General features: G+C 43.0%; 1 protein-coding gene across 1 annotated transcript; it reads right to left on the reverse strand.

The window, feature by feature from the left end:
- Positions 1–763: 763 nt before the first annotated feature.
- On the reverse strand, positions 764–3,101 carry LOC147883147 (uncharacterized). Its single transcript, XM_087399254.1, has one exon. The coding sequence runs from the start codon at positions 2,740–2,742 to the stop codon at positions 835–837; it is 1,908 nt and encodes a 635-aa protein (XP_087255380.1). The 5' UTR covers positions 2,743–3,101; the 3' UTR covers positions 764–834.
- Positions 3,102–16,930: the final 13,829 nt, after the last annotated feature.

Below are 16,930 nucleotides of genomic sequence, written 5' to 3' on the forward strand. Positions count from 1 at the left end.
CAAATGATAGCAATAAGCCGTGCAAATCTATTTATTATGTTGACGCTAAGTTTGAACTCACCCGAACAATTTTTGAATTTTGTTTAGAGCCTAGATTGAGGTCAAACAAGTCATCTTCTTTAACAGTCCAAAATGCTGAAGGTTTTTTTCAAAGGCTTGTTCTGCGGTGATGAGGTCTTAGACCTCCAATTTTGGTACTCTAAAATAGGCTCTCCAAAAGTACCTTCTTGCAATAGGGTTCCTTTTGAGACAATGCATACTTGTCCATATATGAACCACATTGATCAACATCGAACAACCCTACGACATGTGGAGAGGTGTCATACTCAAATCGTCTTTGAAAATATGTGCTTTAATTCGTCTAGACGATTACTTTCTTGCTCGACCATTTTCACTCACACTACTTTGTCTCTTCATCATCCAAATCATTGTCTTGCGAAATCAAAGGAATGTGACTCATCACTGGATATAAACTATTTGAACTTTGACTTGTGTGAATGCCTCACTTTCGGCAATATGTTCGACGTGAATGGCCTATTGAACCATATGGTTGAACATCGCATTGTAAAATCTGAAGAGGCCACAAAATGCTTTAGATTTTATAATAAATCATCAATGAAAATGTGAATTTAAAGCTCAGCCATCACAAGAGATGCTGGAACTTGGTTGCGTATTTGTCAAGAGAGAGATCCTTTTGGTCCATCTACCCTAATTTTATTAGAATCATTCGATAATAAAATGAAACCACTGCCATTTACTCAATGCTCTTTTTAATTTCTTTCAAACTCGTTGAAGTACGTAGCCTAGCCATTACATCATATTTTAGTTCTCACATCATGTCACATGTCCTCCAGGAGAACGCCCTGCATGCGTCCTGATGACTGATGCAGGAGAAGTGGTTTCCTCTGTTTGGGATTTGTCATGCCTCTTGATCAGCGACTGCTTTTGATAACTTCTTAGCACTGCTGGAGCAGATGATTGCAGTGCTTGTAGGTGGTCATGATGATGGGAAGAATCTGGGTTAGCTGTCAGAAGGTGGTCGATGGAGGTGGTTTGAAATGAATGGCGAGCTGAGGAGGAGCTCCTAGGGGAAGAGGCTGAGGGACGGTGGAAATGTTTAGAGGCAGGGGAGAAGCTGTGGGCCGAATGAGGGCTAGTAGAGGTGCTACAGGCTGGAAAGCGGAAGAGGCGATCGTTCAAAGTGGATGATGGCTGGTGCAAGGAATCTGAGAAGCTGTAGAGGCTGTTGAGGTCCTTGGTGGTTATGGGGGAAGGGGAGTGGTGGCGCAGCAGCTTGGCCACGGCTGGGAAGCCCATGGCGATGGCGAGGTCGGCCGCGGTAGCGCTACGGTTGGTGGTGGCAGACGGGTCGGCCCCCATGGAGAGGAGAAGCTGCACGACGTCGCGATGCCCGGCCTGGGCGGCGCAGTGGAGCGGGGTGTGGCCCTCGAGGTCCGGGCGATGGAGAGCGACGATGCCGCCGGGGGCGAGCAAGAGGCAACGGGCGACGTCGAGATGGCCAAGGAGGGCGGAACAGTGGAGGGGGGTGAAGCCGTTGTTGTCGGAGGTCCATTCGGAGGTGCGGCGTCGACGGAGAAGGCCAGCTACAGAGGCTAAGTCGCCACGGCGAGCGGCGTGGAGGAGAGGAAAGCCGAGGTCGAGGGAGTCGACGAGGGAGAGGTGGCCGTGGGCGGCGGCGACGTCGGTGGCGGAGAGGCCTCCGGCGGCGGAGATATGGCGGCGGGCGCCGTTTTGGAGGAGGAAATGAACAATATCAACGTAGCCGCTGGCGGCGGCGAGGAAGAGCGGCGTGCGCCCGTCAAACGTACGTCCGTCGATCTCCGCCCCGGCCCTTATCAGCACCGCCGCCGCCGCCAAGTTTCCGGCCTCCGCCGCCACATGCAGCGCCGTCCGCCCCTCGCCATCCTTACTATCTACAAGAGCTCCGCCCCTCTCGATCAACTCCGTCAATATTTCCGTCCCTTCTTTCCGTCTCGCAGCGGCGTGAAGCAGCCCAACTCCGCCAACTCCACCGCCACCTTCCACCCTCGCTCCTCCCTTCAAGAGTACCCTCACCACCTCCCCATGCCCTCCCTCCACCGCCTCCCACAACGCCGTCCTCCCTCCCTCGTCCTCCGCCTGCACTACCTCCCTCCCCCCCGCTCCTAGCACCTCCCTCACTATCCCCGCATTCCCCCTCGCTGCCGCATCGTGCAACACCGTCCTCCCCCCCTCGCCTCCTCCGAACTTCATCGACCTTCCTCCTTGCCTCCTCAGTATCTGCTTCACTCCTTCCTCATCCTCGCACTCTATCAGCTGCCGCAGAAGGACCTCCCCCACGTACACCACCTTCAGCTTCGCATCCACAAACACTTTCTTCGACTTGTGACCTGCACCCGGCCCGAACCAGTCGCTTGGTACTCTCTCGGGCAGCCCCCCCCGCGTGACACTGTTTATCGGGGCCGCTACCGTTTTCATCACGAACTTTTCTTGACTCAGTGGGAAATCCGTGGGTAGCTCCGACTGTGGCTTCAGAATGACGTCGAACGTATACTCGGCGAGAGGCAGAATGAAGCCATTCGGCGGCTTCACACAGAATTTCTCTGGCGAGGTTGTTTGCACTTTGAACGCCACCGGCATTGTAGGCATCAGATTTTTCACGTGTATTGTTGTTCGACACTTGCGTCCCATCTGAAACTCAATCCTAACCTCCGTTTCGAGTACTTGGGCAAGCCTATCCATTCCGAAGGAAAGGTGCCCCTTCTCTTGAAGCAGAATCGATCATAACAGAAAGACGAGAACTTTGTAGGGCGTCGAACACGGCAAAGGAGCAACATGCAAAATTGTTTGATCCTTTAATGCATGTAAGAAGAATATGCCAACAGAAAATAAAGCCTTACTTCCTGTCCGCCGGAGCGTCCGCATGCCGCCAGTGATGTACCAGAGCCTGATAAGCCGTCTGCTATTTCTTTCATTTCCTTCTGGTAGCGAAGAAGGAAAAGCAGCTGGAAGCCGGGCCGCTTGCGTGCAAGACAATACCATTCGTGTCCGATAAACCTGTTGTAAAAAAGCCATCAAAGAAGGAGAGCTTCAGTACATTTGAGAACCCGTGAGCGCAAGACGCAGACCCAATAATTGTGGCCCCTAGAATTTTATCGGAACCGAAGGGGACAACGAGACACTCTAGACACGGAATGACACTCCTCCATCTGATGGAAACTGCCAAGACGTGGTCGTACGATAACTTATGGGACGAAATTCACGTATTTCTGGAGAAAATAGTACTCTCAAACACATTACGTGACTTACGCCGGGAGAAAATCCTGACGAATCACGGGCAAGAGGAGCTTTACTGAGCAGAGCTCGACAAAAATGTTTTTCAGAACCTTGAAAATTAAAGGTACCACCAAGATCGAACCCGGGTGAAATTATAAAAGTCCATAAAAATTTATACTCTTACCGGATTTATAACTAAAATATATAGATCCTAGCCCTTAAAATTAAAGGCAACCTACAAACTCCAATGGGGATTTTTCAATTTCAACCGGGAATTTTAAATGCTCAACCGGGTTTGGTGAGCACTGTTACTGAGGCGTTCTTGTATGAAAATCACAGACGGATCTGAAGTCCGGGGGTACGAGTTGAACAGATTCACTAGCAAAACTTTGTGCAATATATTGATCAAATTGCTACAAGACTGGGGGTCAGTGGGGGATGCCACAGTAAGGACTTCAAGATTTAGATGATGTGATAATCTATCTAGAGGCAATAATCATAGAGTCAGCCAAAGATGCCGACTTGTCAGTCCCGTCAATAGCTTCGGTCGACGGAGTTTTAATCTGGACCGTTAGATCCCCTCCCGTCTGTAATGGTAAAATATCTATCTAAAGACAACCGACAGTACACAAAATTTACAACACACAAATTTTAAAAATACAAATAATGACACCAATTAAAACAAAATATCTTTTTATTCATAATATCCATTTACAAAACCGGATAAACTAGTAACAACTTCAATCCCCAAAATTCCATTGACGGGAATCTACATACAACCGGAAATATCCCACCACACCCCAAAAATCTGTCGTTGGACATTCATACATGACACAGATGACCATCAATCCTTCTCGATGAACTGAATGCAACAGTTGTTAAACATAGAACCATGTAAAACTGCAGTAGGACCTCCACGGTAAGGAAGTCCCAATGCGGGTGCTGCAATAGGCGACACCCGAGAAAGCTCCTCTCTAAAACAACACAATCATCTTCTTCACCATATAAAGAACCATAATCAACTCCGAAAGACATCTTCTCAACACCAATGCAAGGCGAAGCATCTGCATCTGCATCTGCAGCACTATCTTTCTTCCCCGATGAAACCTCTTCAACAGAAACAACACTAACACCGCTAACAGAACCATCCTTCCGAACAGCAGAAACAGTAGCAACACTACTAACAGAACCATCCTTCGAAGTAGCAAAATCCATTCCACAAAACTCCGTCATAGTTTCGCCAACCAACTCAGAACCACCAACCAACTCAAGAACAGCAGAAACAACGCAATCGGAAGAAATCGCAGGAGCCAAATTAATGCCACCATCCAAAGCAACAACAAAAGTTCCTCCATCAAACATAGCAGGCTCAAAACCCGAACCACATGCAGACAACAAACAATATTAAATGCCAAACAACCAAACAAAATGAAAACAAAACCAAAAATACCTCAAACCCACCTAATTCTTCAATTGATTTCACTGGAGCAGCCTTCACAACATGTGAACTCACAACACCATCCACTTTCTCACAATAGAGCTTCATATTTTCCTCCAGAACTTTCGGATAGCTCCTCAACTTCCCACTCTCATCGTAAGGACTCGAAATAATAGATTGGGCAAAAACAATCTTTAAAGAATTACTCTTACCGTACTTATGGTAAGAAGAGACTTTTTTATGACCAGTCACCAAGCGACCTACATCATCAGGAACCTGGCACAAACTAAGTCGAGTAACAGTCGAAGCCCTTACACTATTGTTAGTTCTCCTTTCACCCTGACCGTAAGAAACTGTAGAAAGCATCATCTGAACTAGCTTGTTCAAGCTCTTCTCAGGAACTCGATTCACATTAAACCAAACCTGCAAACAAAAGAAAGTTAATAAAAATCTCGCCAAAACCAAGAAACGAAACACACAAACAAAAAACACGTACCTCAAAAACATAATTCTCAATAACCTACAAGAACAAGTACTTAGAATTCGGAGAACAATCCTGCAACGTAGGAAGATGGTGCACAAGCTGACAATAGGTTCAAACCACATCACCCTTGTGAACCCAAACTCCAGGACAAAAATCGGATTTCTGATATTGAGTTCAGCTCACCACGTAATTCTTGCTGAGACGCTCATTGTACCTGCATAAGTTTAGAGCAATTAAAATACACACAAAATAACAAAAATACAATCAATAGAAAGAGATAAAAATGCAAGGACTCACTCAACATACTCTCCCAATTCATCGTTGTCATGACTGAAATCCGACCTCAGAACAAAATGCAACTCTTTACTACCTCGTATGAAAAACCGAGAAAGACAGTAAAATGCAAACCGACACTGCACACCACGTGGATGAAACATTGAAAAGTCAATGTCATCTAATGTGAGAGATCTATTAAACAAGCCAAAGCTTGATGTTCTAAAGCTTGGACCCTAGTTGAGAAATATAAAATCTACCCATTTGGTGATCCTATGTAGGTAGACCGATGAACCTCTCTCTCTCTCTCTTTCCTCCTCTCCCCCCCTTCTCTCTCTCTCTCTCGCTCTCTCTCTCTCCCTCTCTCTCTCTCTCTCTCTCTCTCTCTCTCTCTCTCTCTCTCTCTCTCTCTCTCTCTTTCCCCCTCTCCTCTCTCTCCCTCCCTCTCTCTCTCTCTCTCTCTCTCTCTCTCTCTCTCTCTCTCTCTCTCTCTCTCTCTCTCTCTCACATACACACACACACTCTCTCTATATCTATCTTTCCCCCTCTCCCCCCCCCCTCTCTCTCTCTATGTGTTAGACATGTTATATGTCATGCCAGACTGCCCGTGCTCATTTGCCACTTGGTGTGCACCGTGCTGCTTTCTCATGTGCTTGGCCATGTCATCATGTGCGTTGCTATGTTCACCACATTATCATCCACTGTGATGATTTCTAGACTGTCTACAGTCCACTGCACTGCAACAGTCCTTGTTGGGATGCATGCGCACCGTCATGAGCATGTCAACGGGCTTCGGGACATGTGGTGGGTGGGCTCCTCCTTCTACGAGGCATGCAATCTTGGGGCACCACGTGTCGATTACTCGAGCCAACACTACACATCTGACTCCACTCTAGCACAGCCTCCCGTAATCTATGACGCGTGTAGCGCATCTCCAAGCGGGATGTTCGAACAACTGCAATGTCTCTTCCCCTTGATCTAATGGTGTGCAATGTCTCTTCCCTCTCAAAGCTCCCCAAAGCTCCCCGAGCATGCCCCAAGCCTCTGCAAGCCTCCCCCGAGCCACCCTTGCCTATTAGATAGTATATAGAGGAGTAGCATGACCCGTCTATGATGGGTTATAGACTCGCTTCGCTAGGTCTCAACATGGGATCTCAAAATCGACTCTGATAATTTTACAATGGACCTCCTTTTTTATATTATCCAAACTTGATGCTTTGCCACATGCTTTCAAGATGTGAACAAATGTAAAGCTACTTGGTAGGAGACCTTGCTTTTGCATTTGCACATAAAACCCAAAAGCTTCCTCACTTTCTTCTTGTTTAGCATACCCCAAGATCATTGTACTCCATGTAAGCACATTAGATGAGGCCACAATTCATTGAAGACACTAAATGCTCCCACATTTTGTGTACATGTCCACCAAAGTAGTTCCCACAAATAAATCAAACTCAAACCTAATTATAAAAACATTGGAGTTAGCTATTGCAAGCCTTCAATGTGTAAGAATGCTTTTTCAATGCGACAAAGCATAGCATATGAAATCGTTAGCTAGTGCTTGTGCTTGCTCATCACCAGTTGGTACCCCCAAAGTGTTGATCTCTCTCAGATAGCAACAATTGTCCCTGATTACATGCTGCACGCGTGCGTGCGCACGTGCGTGTGCACACACACACATAGAGGACACGTGGACTCTATTGAACTCTCTCAAACAGCAACAATTGTCCCCTCACTATGCATTAGGGAAAAAGGGAACTCATTTTGGGGCCCTGTAAGAAATTCACTATTTTTTGATTTATTTCTCTCCTAAAAGACCTCAAAAATAGTAAAATACGAAAACGTGGCTCAGAACTGTCAGTAAGGACTATAGAACTGTCAATTCAAAAAGGAATAAGATAATCTTTTGTCTGACTAACACGATTTTGCATTAAATATCTCCTTAGATTTTTTTTTGTTTACCAAAGATTCCGCATCTCTTTTGCCGACTGTGCAGGCCTTTCATAAAGAATCCATCACTGAACTTGGTGATTGCAAGTTTTCAAAATATTCACATGGATACCGCCACACTTCCATGATTCATAACAACTATGAGATTGACAAACAAACTTCGCAACCTCAGAAGCACAAAAAATGGCCGATACTAGTGAGTCACTATCTCAGAAGAAGCGATTACACCATCTTTACATCAACTTAGAAGAACAATATGCTCTAGCACAAAAAAGACGAAAGGATACGGTGCTGAATGCTCAACAATGGGAAAATATGAGAAGAGAAGGGCTTCGACATATTGACTTATGGTGCGATGGAAGCATATATCCAAAATGTCAAGTAAAAAACTCTACACCTCCATTTGTCAATCCCACCACATTACTGAGGTTTGCCAGCGATGGACAAAATGGACTTCTTGGTTATATTTCAGCGCAGTCTGCATTTGCGGAAATGTATAAAATGATGTACCTATAAGAAAAGGGGGCCAAGATGCAGGAGATAGCCATTCGTGCAAAATTGGAGCCGCAGTTGCAGAATGAAATTGAGGAGCATTCAAAGAGTAAAAAAGAGTTGACAAGAGCAAAAAGAAGAGAACCGTGCTTGGAGACAAACTACGTAGCAGGAAGATTAAAAACATTGCAAATTTGAAGGCTGGGACTAGTGGATGCAAGTGACGAATTCAGGAAGCAAGGTTAGATTGAAATTTATCATTTTGTATACTCAAAAAGGCTCTCAAATGACTATATCTATTTCGTCCCTTATCGCAAAACAAGAATGGAGGTGCTAAATGATATAGGCATATTGTGTTGTTACTATAGGAAATTATTGGAGCCTGCAAAAGAAAATATGGATCTGAACCTTCTTCCTGTTAAACAAATGAAAGGATTGCTTTCTTGTGGTGTAGCAAAAGGTTTGATTGAGGAAAAAAAATACAAAACAATCAAACGCAATGTTGTAGAGGACTTTGTATCCAATAATCAAGTTGATGGCACTATAATCCAAGAGGCTCTTAATGTTAGTGGAGTTACCAAGAAGGGATATAGTCCGATTTTCCATGCGATATCCTCAACTTTGAAAGATCAAAGGATTAAACGAGTTTTACTGCCAAATCTAGCAACCGTGTGGAGGATAAGAGGTCATTTGAATGAAAGTATAGATGAATTTATTGGGCAATATATCCATATTGAAGAAATATTTCATGGTGGTAAAGGAACCACTGTGTATGATCCTTGGAACAATATATTTGTAGATCTACAACAACTTCAAAGAAGAATGGTCGAGTTTTATGGAATAACATTTGAGGAGTGCAAAGGCATTTTGAAATTTGTTATCAAATTGGATGAGTGTGAGGTTGTAAAGGAAAAGAAAATGGAAAGAGTTACTATTACATTGATGAATGAAGCAATTGATACATCATTGACTGAAGAAAGTTCGAAGTATTTTAGTGTGCAGTCAGAGAAACACATATGGTGGTTAGGCTCGTTCCAGGTATGATCATTTTTTGTTTTGTACTTGATTTTGGTCATTGTTTTCAAATCTATTATAGTAAGACTTTTGTTTTCTATAATCTGGCAGGTGAAGACAGAAGACCATGAAACACTAGATTGGGTGTTTCACCACACGGAAATACCAAGAATAATCAAAAGACAAGTGCAAGGCGAGAATCTCCATGTTGCAGGAAAAGGTGATTTTCAAGTAGAGTGGCACATGGCCGGGGATCTTAAAACACTTAAGTGCATGTATAACGTTAGTAAAGGAGGCAACTCAAAGTCTCCTTGTCTTTACTGCAAAGAATCGGCTCAAGTAATGGATTCAAAATGGTGGAAGAGAGCACCTAATAGAGATAAAGTTGACCCTAACTTCAAGGCCATTCTGGACATTCCACTATGTAATGTTCACATCTGCACATTGCATGGTCTATGTCAAATTATTGAGAAATTGGTATTTTTATATATTGGATTTGCTTGGAAACTCCGTTCCGAAAAAAATAGAAAGGATGCTCTTCAAGCATTGGAAAAAGTGTTATCCGATATAGGTCTGCATGGAGGAGATGTTGAAATCACAAAGGATTTTAAAAAGTCTACCAATGGCAAGGAGGTACCAATCAAGCCCTCTATTGGTGGTGTTAAGGCAAGAAGATTCTTGTCTCGACCTAAACACAGTAAGCAAGTAAGGCAAGGTAGAACAGTTTCAAAGATTAATTATGAATTGTGGAAGCAAGTCCATAATGCTGTGAAAGATCATGAGGCAGATGGGGAAGCACGAAATAGGAAGGCAGAGGTGTGGAGGTATCTTGATCAACTCTTCATGTTCTGTGACAAAGTAACATGGACAAAGAGTGATTACAAGAACTTTGAGGAGGCAATTAAACATTTTGGGAAGTCAATGAAAGACGTGTGGACAGCTTGCAATATAACTCACTACATGGTAAGGTTCTGTCTTCTTCTTTTACTTAAGTGTGATCCTCTTTTTTTTATTACTTACTATGCATTCTTATGTCTTACAGCATATCATCTACAACCACCTTCCCTATTTTGTCAAAAAGTATGGATGCCCAGCAATTTGGTCTACCCAAGGCATGGAGAATCTCACTACATGGCACGTAATGCATTTTTCAGACACACACAACACTATGGAGGGAGTCATAAGGTAAATAGTCTGAAGGAAGTCTTCCAATGGTTTTACCGAGGCATACTACAGAGGCTGCATGCTAAAAGAAAAGTTGCTAGCTCCAAAATCAAGCTTGCTTTTCTTCTAGCCCAAAAACAAAGACGAAGACAAACTCTAGACAATTCAATGGTAGCAGAGAGACATAGACAATGGAGGGAATCGAAGATATTTAGAAACCATAAATGGACAAGTAAACATGAATAGGACTCATTTGTAACTTACTGGTGTTATGTCCACATGTTTTCAAACTCAATCAATAGAATTTTTTTTTGTGGAACAAGTGACTCTTGGTGTTATGCATCAACAGTATTTCTTTTGTGAAATATATGATCTAAACGTAATACAATTTGTTCACAATTTCAATATATTGTTTGTTTAATATTTAACGACACCACTCTATCTAAATTTACAAATCATTTCATCTTCAACTTATTGTTCATTTATACAAGATCATACCAGACATCAAAGACTTTGTACAAATCAGTTCAACTTCAATATAATGTTTGTGCTATATTTGATGACTAAATCCTATTTCTCCCAGGGCCTGCCGATTGGAACTCTCTTTTTGATCTTGATTGGAGTCTTTTTCTTCTTTATTGGCTTGATGTCGACTGTCTGTTTATCAATGCTTGCCTTTGTTGCTTGTCTGGGAGGGGTATCCTTTTCTTCAGCTATCTCCACCTGTTCTTCTTCTTGGATTGTGTGGCCTGATGCAATCATGGGTGGCTCTCGAAACCTTATGAGCTTGTGTTTTCCATAGCCCTCCAGACATTTGGGCTCCTTAACACCACATGCTAATGCATAAGAAGTGTAAGACAAAAAGTAAGTGGCCCTAGAGGCCTGCTTATTCACATAATCTCCAAATATATCTATGGCAGACAACCTCTCTATCAAAATGATCTTTTCCTTTTGCCATGAAAGATCATGTCCACCTAAAACCCTGGACAAACATTTTAAGAAGTAAACAATGGCTTCTCCATTGTTGCTCAACTGCCTATGGTAAATCAAGATCTTAGCACTGCCTAGATCATGAATATAATGAGCTAGGCCTGACATTTTGCGAAACCCAACCAGCCTGCTTCCACTTGATCTCTAGAGAAATGTGTCATCCTCAATTTGTAGCTGCCACATATCAAAAGATTGGAGGGAGACAATACACAACCTACAAAACAAAGTTAAGCAGAAGACAAAGTATTTGATTTGAAGTACCTTCTCATTTTCATCAGCAACAAGTAGTTCATCTTTCCAAAGATTTATTCCTCTCCCCTCTTGTCCAGCCTCTTCTTTAAGCTTTTCTGTGTATAGTGCTGACAGATTCATAGCTTCTTGTGTGAGTTGGAAGGCAGCTTCATCTGGCTCTTGGAACTTTTCAGCCTCTTTGAAACAAAAAGTAAGGGCCTTTGCAGGATCAAAAATTGTTTCCAAAGCCAGTAGTGAATGGTCATCCTCTATGCCAACCTCCTTGTCAAGCCTTGAAGCCTGGGCAATAAGGGAAATGGCATAGTCCTCCCTCAAATTGAACATACACTCTATATCATGGAGGAAAACATAATCTTTTCCACCAATCAAGACACATGGAAGCATGGACACTGACTAGAATGTGGGACATGCAAATAGGCTCTTGTCAAGGAGTATGAGGCAAAGAGAAAGCGTGAATACCGACTTAAGGTGAAGCTACAAGCAAACTCCATGGACTTGAATGTTGCGAAGTGCCGAAAGATTTCTCTAAGTTATGTGTTGCAGTCCAAGCTTAGTGATGTTTTCATAGATTCTTATTCTGGCACTCATCTCTCCCTTGAGAGTTGTGTGTTACAGTCTAAGTTTAGAGATATTTTCAAGCACTTAGTCTGGCACTCAACTGTCCCTTGATAGTTGTGTGTTGCAGTCTAAGTTAGATATCATGCGACGTGCTCTTAAACACTTACTCGAGCACTCAACTGTCCCTTGATAGTTGTGTGTTGCAGTCTAAGTTAGATATCATGCGATGTACTCTTAGACACTTAGTCTGGCACTCAACTATCCCTTGATAGTTGTGTGTTACAGTCTAAGTTAGATATCATGTGATGTGCCCTTAGACACTTAGTCTAGCACTAAACTGTCCCTTGATAGTTGTGTGTTGCAGTTGAAGCCTAGGTTAGATGGTGAAGTCCATGATTAGGTTATACCTAGGTCATATTTTGTGCAGGTTACATGCTTATTTTTGGTGTTTTGATTTTCTATAGTCTGTTACATGATGTGAGCTTGAGTTGAGAGGTTATATCTAGGTAATTTCTTAGATTGCTAATTGTTATGGCTTAATGAGTTTCTTATTGCACCTGGCACTGAATTCTTTTTTGAATTTTGTGTTGCAGCTCACTGCATATGAGATGGCTTGCATAGGTCAGAAGAGGAAGTGCCAGCAACCTGATCTCACTAAGATTCAGAGGAAGGTGCTAAAAAATGAGAATGTACACTTCTTAATGAATGTCGATCAGGACATCATTGAGACAACTTTCCAACATGGTGAAAGCGGTGTACAAAATTTGGTGAGGACAATGGCAGAGCGTGGAGGGAGGACCTGGCATGACCGATTTTCCAGATGTTTTCACAAGGTGGATGGAACCTATGCATAAACATGATGAAGAGAATGCTCATGACATGTACCTCAAGTCAATTAGGTTCCAAGATAGATTAGCTTGGACTCATAAACAAAATCTTGAGTGAATGTGCATTTCTTTTTTTCAACAATACATGATAGGCCTCTTATATAGAGAGTACCCTTTGAATAGTCAACACTTGTGGGATCCTCTCATCCACATCTCTCCTTGTGGATATCCTTGATCCACATCTCCACATCTTGTAGTCCACATCCTAGGGTGGCTACTTCAATACATTCCTTAGCACATACCTATGCCTCTAATTCATGTGCTCATGGCACCACAACTCTCAACACCTCCCCTTGGTGCCATAATCCTTTGGCTACTGCAAGGTCGTCATATCTGAGTTACATTCCATCACCTCCCCTTAGTGCATGCATACTTAAGGTGGTCAAGTGTGGGTATTACAAGATCAAATCCTCCCCTGGATGCTTGCATGGCTATTCTCAGGTGGTTAGGTCTAATTTACAAAACATATGGGCTGAAGGTGGCAAGGTTGTTGCTTCTCAATGCTTGATGTCAATGGCATTCGCATCTTCACTCGATGTAGCTTGATGCATGATGCTTTGTTCTTGCATGTGGCTTGATGCTTTATGTGTGGATGCCATGCTTTGTGCTATGGTCATCTCATGAACTTGTGCCTTTAGCATGCTTTTTGCATTCATGCATCGCTTTCCCATTTGTTGCAAAGGTCTTACCACCATGAGCTTCATTTTGCTTCAATGGCAGTGTCTAATTGCATACAATGATTCTAACTTGACAAGTGTGAAGAGCTTGAAAAGGCAATCACTTTTCCTTTTTGGAGCATGTGCAAATTCTTTTTGGATTGTAAGTTATGGCTTGTCGAAGTTTTTGTGAAGAAGAGGGCCTTTGATGATGTGGCTTGGCTGTTCACATACAGCTTGTAGGATAGTGCCTAGGTGGCACTTAACTAATCCTGAACCTCAACCTAACCATGGTTTAGTGTGAGTCACTTGACCATGGTTTCTTTTGGGTTGCTTGACCATTGAACTAACCCTAGTGACTAGAGACTCAACCATAGTTACATCTTATCCTATGCCACATGGCATTTTTTTGGCACCTTACAAAGAAACCTTTGATCTTGTAGAGATCTTGGGCGACGACGGCATCACGTTTTAGGAGGCCTGTGGCATGCTAGAAGGTTGCAGGGAGCTTGGAGCTGCTCATAGTCGGAGACGCGAGGGCTTTGTAAGCTGGCGCTGGATGTGCTGGTGCTTGCTAAAGCATTTGAAGCTCTATAGTGCTGCAAAAGGCTATTTGAACTTCTCCTCCGATCCTCAAGTTGACGTTCTTGCAGCTTATGCATGCTAGTCAACTGGCAGCACCACCCCCTTTCTCCGACTTGCTATGTTGCCCAAGAGGGTGCTATTGCACAAGCTAGTTGGAGAGGTTGTGGATGACGGTTGTGCTGGAGCTTTGGAGTCGGGCTCGAGAGCAGGCCGTGATGCCGTTTGGAGCTGCACGTCGATGCTAAAGCGTGGCATGGAGAGACTCATCCATTGAAGCTCGTGGACTGTGGAGAGTCCTATGTTTGCACGTCACTCGTGAGGTTGGACGTCATTGGTCGAAGGTGAAAGGCCTGAGTACTAGATGTACGGGAGGTCATTTGTAGAGCTTCTCGTGGAGAGGAGGCTAGAGTCCTGGCCACAATGATCTCTTGAGGTGACTCTTCCCTTCTCACTTCATATTCATGGAGTTTCCTCAAGTCTTTGTTTGAATTTTTTGCTTTCCAAAGCGATAGGAAGCCATGACTCAGGTTGAGCCGACCTTATAAGGTCTTCGAAACAGGAGGCCTTTGCTTGAAGTTGATATTTGTTGATGAAGGTCCAAGGCTGTAGCTAGTTTTGGAGCAGGGACCTTGCTTGTTGAATCTCTTTAACTAGTCGAGGACCTACTCTCAATCACCAATACTCAAACAATCTCCAAGATACTATGAAACTTGAACATGGAATGGAACCAAGGATCTCTCTCACAATCTAGAAAGCATCACTATATCTCTCACAAAGGAAAGAGTATATGAACGGAAATATTCTAAAGAAACCCTCACAAAGAACATTCAAGAACAACACTCTCGATCTAAAGCTAAAACTAACCTAGGAGAAAAACATGAGCTCCTAAGGCATGCCTATAACTAATCTAGGAGACTAGACCTAAGCTCTGATACCATGACAAAGCATGTATGCCTCCGGATCTATGGAGTGTTCTAAGGTGGATGGAACCTATGTGTAAACATGATGAAGAGAATGTTCATGACATGTACCTCAAGTCAATTAGGTTCCAAGATAGATTAGCTTGGACTCATAAACATAATCTTGAGTGAATGTGCATTCCTTCTTTTCAACAATACATGATAGGCCTCTTATATAGAGAGTGCCCTTTGAATAGTCAACACTTGTGGGATCCTCTCATCCACATCTCTCCTTGTGGATATCCTTGATCCACATTTCCACATCTTGTAGTCCACATCCTAGGGTGGCTACTTTAATACATTCCTTAGCACATACCTTTGCCTCTAATTCATGTACCACAACTCTCAACACTCTATTTGTGCCTCCTACCACACACGCAGACCAGTTTCCATCTCCCACATACTCACTTGCACCAAGAATGCACAATCTATCTACACAAGTAAATATATTCCCATCTCCTTCATTCTCGCCTGCACAAGCACCACGCACATCACATGCCTTGCATGATCGTGTAGCAGTTCCAAGACCCATGCGGCCCATACTACTTCAGCGAGACGAGATATCTGATTCATGCTTAGTGCATGACATTTGGTGCTATGGATGAATCCAATGAGTGCCCTCATCTTCAGATTCCTCTCCCTCTTCTTAAAAATCTTGTGCCATGCAGTCAACATGTGCAATATTCTTATCGCTCCCTTTGATCCGCACAAGATTTATGCATGTAAAGTGTTGAGGGTTTCTGTGCCCACTAATGCATTGAAGGCTAGAGCATTGGAAGAATCCATATGCTTGGACGATGTCGTACATCCAGGCATCATCCAAGCAATAGGTCTAGTACATGATGATAACCCAATGATACTATTTCTATTCTGGAATGGAAATCATTTGGAAAGATGGCTAACCTACCTCGGACATGACAGAAAGCGACCATCTCTGGTGTTTCACAGAGATGATGTGGAAATGCCTGCTAGAGCTCCACGAGTCCTCAGCATGTATATGATATATTAAGTGCACTAGTTCGCACTATTCATTAGATGCACAAACACAATGTCCTACATAATGATTTGCATGTGCAAAACATTATGCTACACTTCTCGGAGTCATCTAAGGACGTGTATCTAGGCATTTGTGATGGGGAATGATGACCCTGTGCAACACTAGGAAGCACTATCCCACATTACTCAGTGATAGCCCAACACTGTGCGGAGCTCGATTGCTAGATTTTGTCACGTTGCTCCAGAGTGCCTCTGTACCAATCCCCCACCTTTCAATGTTGCACAAGATGTGTATGCCATGTCTCATCACATCCTGAAGATCTTGGACATTTGTGCACCATCGCCAAGTACGAGACACCTCCAAAAGCTCTAATCGGGCATCTACAATGATTTGTAGTTCAGAGAAAGTCAGGTGAACCGAATAGATGTCGAAGTACTACAGATTTTTGTGGGGTTTTTAAGTCGTTTTTAACATTGCTCCAAGATGTGGTATACAGCTCAGTCCAAACCAAGGACTTAGACCAGCAAATGATTGAGTCTTTCTTAGACAGGATGTAGCATGAGTGACCGATCGTGAATACTTGTAACATTGTTATTTTAATGTATCATCTAAGTCTGGATCCACTCCATTGTTCAAGTTTGTATATTTACAATGACATGATAAATGATGCGATAAGTGATGTTTAAATATTGTTTGTATAAGTAAATGATGCAATAAAAATGATGATCCAATTGTCAAATATAATAAATGATGCAATAATTAATGTTTGAATATTATTTGTATAAGTGAATGATGCGATAAAAATGATGGTCCAATTTGATGCGACAATAAATATTTAAATATTGTTTGTATAGGTTTAATATTGTTTGTGGTTACAAATTAATTCTATCTTGTTGTCATTTTTTAGGCTAAGTATGAGCATGGAGGGAGAGAACTTGCAGAACATTCTCCCACTGGA

Source organism: Dipteris shenzhenensis, chromosome 28, assembly GCF_047967505.1.
Source record: "Dipteris shenzhenensis isolate YYH24624 ecotype China chromosome 28, Dip_SZ_1.0, whole genome shotgun sequence".
Classification (NCBI taxonomy): domain Eukaryota; kingdom Viridiplantae; phylum Streptophyta; class Polypodiopsida; order Gleicheniales; family Dipteridaceae; genus Dipteris; species Dipteris shenzhenensis.